The 1,999-nt window shown below is 39.3% G+C and overlaps 1 protein-coding gene across 1 annotated transcript in view; it reads right to left on the bottom strand.

Annotated features, from left to right (window-relative positions):
- The window catches only part of LOC107631378 (probable 1-deoxy-D-xylulose-5-phosphate synthase 2, chloroplastic), a 3,756-nt gene extending 1,854 nt beyond the window's left edge, over positions 1 to 1,902 (bottom strand). Inside the window, exons 1-6 of the mRNA XM_021119612.1 lie at positions 1,646 to 1,902; positions 1,211 to 1,387; positions 956 to 1,120; positions 684 to 834; positions 329 to 600; positions 1 to 240 (exon numbers count right to left, since the gene is read on the bottom strand). Coding sequence (XP_020975271.1) covers positions 1 to 240; positions 329 to 600; positions 684 to 834; positions 956 to 1,120; positions 1,211 to 1,387; positions 1,646 to 1,741 — 1,101 coding nt within the window. The 5' untranslated portion in view covers positions 1,742 to 1,902. The remainder of the gene's footprint in view (positions 241 to 328; positions 601 to 683; positions 835 to 955; positions 1,121 to 1,210; positions 1,388 to 1,645) is intronic.

Here is a 1,999-nt window from a genome sequence, read left to right as displayed (position 1 = left end):
GTATCCCTTCCCTTTCTCTGTCACTATGTGAATCAAAACTGGACCCGGAGCCGGCATGGCTTTGACTTTTTCAAAAATTGTAACCATGTCTTCAATATTATGACCATCCACAGGGCCAATGTAGTACAAGCCAAGCTCCTCAAAAAAGGTTGATCCGGAAGCACTGATCATGCCTCTTGCATACTCATCTACTTTTGCTGCAACTTCATGGGTTTGTCTTCCAATCTGCTTTGTGATGCTCTTCAGCAATGAAAAAAGCAGAGTCAGAAATCAATACATAGTGAGATTTGACAAAGAAAAAAAAATTCTAGAATATAGAGAGGCTTACTTTTGCAGCCTCTCTGAGTTTGCGAAATTCTGCGCTTGCTTGAATTTTGCTCAAGGCACTGCTGAGGGCTCCAACTGGAGTTGCAGGGCCATCCATTGTGGCAGTTGGTAAAGAAACTTGCTTGTTGTCATTAAGAATAACTATAAGGTTAGCATCAAGAAACCCTGCATTGTTCATGGCCTCATAAGCTTGCCCTGCAGTCATTGCTCCATCTCCAATAACTGAAATCACACTGTTGTTCTTTCCCAACAGATCCCTTCCAACCGCCATGCCTACACGAAGACCAACATAAACAACTTAAGATTGCCATTCATATTCTGTCACCAACCATCTCTGTAGGATTGAAGAATCTTACCAAGACCAGCAGATATACTTGTGGAACTGTGTCCTGCCCCAAAAGCATCATGAGCGCTCTCGTCTCTTTTAGGAAAGCCTGCAAGGCCTGAAGTCTTCCTAATGGTATGCATCCTGGACCTTCTGCCTGTGAGAATCTTGTGTGGGTATGCCTGCAAAAAATTCGGATGCTTCTTTTTAGACCCTCTCTAAACTTTCCATAGTAAATAATATTGACCAAAAAAACCTTATAACATTTTAATTATTCAGAATTGAAACTGGAACAATTTGTACCTGGTGGCCAACATCCCATATGATCTTGTCTTCAGGAGTGCTGAAAACATGATGCAGAGCCACTGATAAGTCCACAACCCCCAAGCTTGAGCTGAGATGGCCGCCGGTCTTCGATACACTGTACACAATGTCTGCCCTTAGCTCTGCCGCAAGTTGTTCAAGATCCTGACATATGCAAGAGCCTTAATTAATACACAAGGAGGCAACAATCATAGCAAAATTGAAATTTGTTATGCCATGGATTAAGTTTGTTACCTGTGTGGTGAGATTCTTGGTGTGAATTGGATGATTGATTGTATCCAAAAGTGGTGTTGGTGGTTTCTCATCTGAGTAATTGATCTTCCATACACCATCTTTCTCTTTTCTTATGATAGACCTTTCCTTATCACCTGAGCTGCTACTTGCTGTTGTTGATGAAGCTCTCACACACAACTGAGAATCACAATTAAAATCAAAATCACACCATCACTCACCAATGAAACGATCATGTTCTTTCATTCTAACAAATTAAAAAAAGCTAGAAGAATATATTATATACACAACAAAAGATGGAAGAAATGAGAAAAACCATGATATCATTACATAAATTTATGGTGCCTCTTATTAAATGGTTAACATTGTACATGTCTGTCCATAAAAGTAGAGAGATGTGTATGTGATTGAAAGAAAGCAAGCAAGCAAGAAACTAACCTGTTTTGTGCAACCATGGTTTGAAGTTGGAGTTGAAGATGTGCGGCATGGCAGCAAAGAATGGGTTGGCTTAACAAAAGTTCCACAGAAGGCCATGGTTTCGAGTTTCAAGCAAGTAAATGAAGGACTCAGTGATTATGAAATGAATGAATGAGAGAAAGACGGGGAAGAATGTATGAAAGAAAGATACCAGAGATCAGCTATATATACGTGTTTTGGCTGCTTCTTAATTCTTACATATGAACTAACGGGTGGAAGTACATTTATATATTGAGAAAACAAGGAATAAATAAATAATATAAATTCATAAATATAGCTCAAGAATTTTCTATTCATTTTCCAGTGTCCTTCGGT

Source organism: Arachis ipaensis, chromosome B03 (assembly GCF_000816755.2).
Source record: "Arachis ipaensis cultivar K30076 chromosome B03, Araip1.1, whole genome shotgun sequence".
In the NCBI taxonomy this organism is placed as follows: domain Eukaryota; kingdom Viridiplantae; phylum Streptophyta; class Magnoliopsida; order Fabales; family Fabaceae; genus Arachis; species Arachis ipaensis.
This window is presented reverse-complemented; position numbering and strand designations above follow the sequence as displayed.